Source organism: Salvia splendens, chromosome 9 (genome assembly GCF_004379255.2).
Source record: "Salvia splendens isolate huo1 chromosome 9, SspV2, whole genome shotgun sequence".
Taxonomy (NCBI): Eukaryota; Viridiplantae; Streptophyta; class Magnoliopsida; order Lamiales; family Lamiaceae; genus Salvia; species Salvia splendens.
This window is the reverse complement of record NC_056040.1, coordinates 20,455,940-20,459,211: the sequence shown is the minus strand read 5'-3', so window position 1 is coordinate 20,459,211 and position 3,272 is coordinate 20,455,940. Positions and strand designations below refer to the sequence as shown.

The 3,272-nt window shown below is 37.1% G+C and overlaps 1 protein-coding gene across 1 annotated transcript; it reads right to left on the bottom strand.

Annotated features, from left to right (window-relative positions):
* Positions 1–585: 585 nt before the first annotated feature.
* LOC121749832 (heme oxygenase 1, chloroplastic-like) lies at positions 586–3,066 on the bottom strand. Its single transcript, XM_042144486.1, has 4 exons — positions 2,493–3,066; positions 1,598–1,821; positions 907–1,014; positions 586–822 (listed from the first exon to the last, which is right to left on the bottom strand). The coding sequence occupies exons 1-4, from the start codon at positions 2,884–2,886 to the stop codon at positions 730–732; spliced, it is 819 nt and encodes a 272-aa protein (XP_042000420.1). The 5' UTR covers positions 2,887–3,066; the 3' UTR covers positions 586–729.
* Positions 3,067–3,272: the final 206 nt, after the last annotated feature.

The window sequence follows — 3,272 nt, the reverse complement described above, 5'->3', positions numbered from 1 at the left end:
TTATGTTTAGCAACTTGAGTAGATCCTATCGAGTATCGACGCAAACAATAAGTTGTTTACCAATAGTTCTTATAAGAGTGCATCTTCTTTATCAAAATTTAGAATGAGTTGATCACTGTATTTATGTTCGTCACGACATTTTATAATACTACTCCCTCCGTCCGTGAAATGTTGTCCAGTTTTGCCATTTTAGTCAGTCCGTGAAAAATTGTCCATTTTGCCTTTTTTTACTATTTTTGGTAAATGAACTCCACTTTCCACCAACTCTTTACCCTCACATTCTATTTTAAAACTAATATATAAATGTGGGACTCTAATCCCATTAACTTTTTTAACTCACTTTTTTCATATTTCTTAAAATTCGTGCCGAGTTGAACTTGGACAATATTTCATGGACTGACGGAGTATTAAACATGAGAGGCCTAAGCACCCACGTACCAAAAAAAATTATATAAATAATTGAGGCATTTTTATAAATTATTGAACAGTAGCCATCATTATAATATCATCCGTGACAGACAAGTAAATTGCTCATTTGTGAAATGTTTTAGGATATCCTCGATACTGAACTTAAAATGTATCTGATGGTTGTGAACAATAAATTTATTTTGCAATTTAAGTTAAACAGAGCATGATGATAATATAACACAAGTGATTAATTAGCAAGCGACGAGATTTCGTCGTCTAGAATTAAACATAGAAATACCAAGTTTGGCAATAAGAGTCAGGTCAGGACAGCACCAGACGAAGAATTTCCCCAGAAAACTTGAATGATTTCTCGGTTTCTTTGAGGCAATGATCCTTCTCCTCCCTACTCCAGTTCTGCCAAGTATCAAACACATATAAACATTAGCTCTAACTAATGAAATTCCGCATAAAATTTTAGAAAGGGCGTCAAATTCATACTTCAGCAACTCGGTTTAGCTTGTCGCGAACATTCTGCAGCAGTTGGGACAGGTCCCCTTCCCATTTGTAGAACTCCAATTCCTTGCCATTTAGGATCTTCTCAGCAACCTGATCACAACAAACTAGCTTAGAGGGAGCAAGTGAGCATTCGCTCTATGTGTAAATTACTTTTTCGAGATCCTTTTCTTCAAGTTGAATGAGAAGAACTTGCATACACCGTAGTTTACTATGCAAACTGCCTTTTAAAATTCTTTAGAATGTACTGAAATAGAACTAAAGGAATAAACAGTACTTTATCCTGCTTGGGATCAAAGAATACTAAAGAATCTGAACTTTCATAAGTATGAGTATGACTATAGACATGAGATGAGAGCCAAGAATCTGATTATAGAATCTCTATCGCGTATATATTAAAACAAAAATGACATTAAATGGAATATCTACTTTCAAACAAATTATAATATTGGGGCAATCATAGAACTTCATTTCAAAGATTTTGGCAGTGATATAATAATCTCATCAATATTGCCATGGTTATGAACTCGCAAAAGAAAATTTATTGAAACTAGTGCGCGGCAGCTGTGTCATGGTAACATCAGCATGCAATGAAGAAATCAGAAGCATAACATCAAATATTTAGGGGCCCTAGCATTTTTCATGAAGGCTGAAAAAGAATTGAAATACGGCTTACCTTCTTCCCTATCATCCTGCCACCGGCTGAGTGAGCAAAGTACGTATTGTAGAAATGGCAAAGGAAAGCTGGAGGATCTTTTTCAGATAACTCCTCAACATACTGAGCATAGTTAATGCCAGGAGATGATGGTTCTGGGATGGCATGACCTTGCTCCTTAAACCATTCAAGATCCTTAGCCAGTCCTTCTGATCTCTCTAGCCCCGTGTTTTTAAATTCTGCATCTGAGAACACAAAAGCAACTTTCAACTGAATAGCATGAAACAGATTTATTATCCTAAGCCACAAACAGAGCCAAACATTTGACAACACAGCGTTGATCAAAGATTCAAAATATACATTGGTATCGAAAATTGGACGGACTGACAAGGGGAGAATTTAGCTATGTTTTGTCAATAACATACTCAAGAATGGAAACATTCAAACGCATCCCATGAAGGCAAATATTGATGGGAATCGACTAGTTACATCCCAAGAAATGGCTAATGAGTCAAAGTGTCTATGCACAAATTGGCACTATGTTTGATAAGAGCTGATAAAAAGTGGCAAAAGGGAAAAAAACAAGAGGAAAGCCAACAACATTCATGCCACATATCAGAAGATGTTAACATAAGCTCAAAGCAATAGTTTAAAGTAAATTCATCCACAATGATCCTCTCACCAATTGTTATGTCCTCAAGACAATCTTCTTATTTACAAAATTCATGTATGCAATTCAAAAGGAAACACAGCAATCAAGGTTTTCCAGAATAACAAATCACACTCCATTTCATCAGTTATGTGAAGAAGCCTCAAGTCAAAAAGGGCAGTGAGCAAATCACAAATTTCCATCAGAAAATCTCAATTCAAAATTAAGGCCAAAAATCATGATCAAAACAAAATCAAACACACTCACATTCAGGGAAAGCAGCTTTCTCCACAATCCTCTCAAGGGTATCATAAACCAACTTGCTATCAACCAAAAATCGCAAGTAACCTTCCACAGTAGGCTCCCATCTAGCAACAGGCTGCCCCTGCGGCTCCTTCTCCCCCTCCTTAGCCTGATCCTTGGTATGCAGCTTCATAGCCACAAATCTCATCTCCTCCACAAACCCCTTAGCCTCGCCGGGATACCTCTTCTTTCCCTTCTCCGCCGCCGTGGTGGCTGCAATCACCACCATCCTCGACTTCTTGGCTGAAAAACTCGATATGGGCATCGACAAAAACTGATCTTGGGACTTTTTCAAAAATCCCAATTGAGGTTTCTTATAGAGGGGTTGAGCGCGGGAGATGGGTGTTATAGAAGCCATCTTTTACAGAAAAAATTGCTGAAACTGTTATCCGAGGAAGCAGTAAAGTGTTGATGGAGACTGATTGTTTAATGAGAGTTGCAGTTGAGTGCAAACAATATGCTGTAGAGAATGGAGAAAAATAAGCTTGAAGAAAGAGGTATCGTATATATGGATACAGAAATTTTACAGAAAAAAATAAGCGGCGTCTCTTGAAAAAAATAAGCGGCGTCTCTTTTTATTAGAGCATCCACCTCCTGCCAAATCATCAGGACTTAAAAACTCTTCCAGCCACATCATCAGGATAAGCAACTGTACAAGCAATAGGCTAGTCATTGGCTAGCCACAATAAACAAAATTATAAAAATAAATAATTAACAATCACACAAAATACGGAATTAAATTTA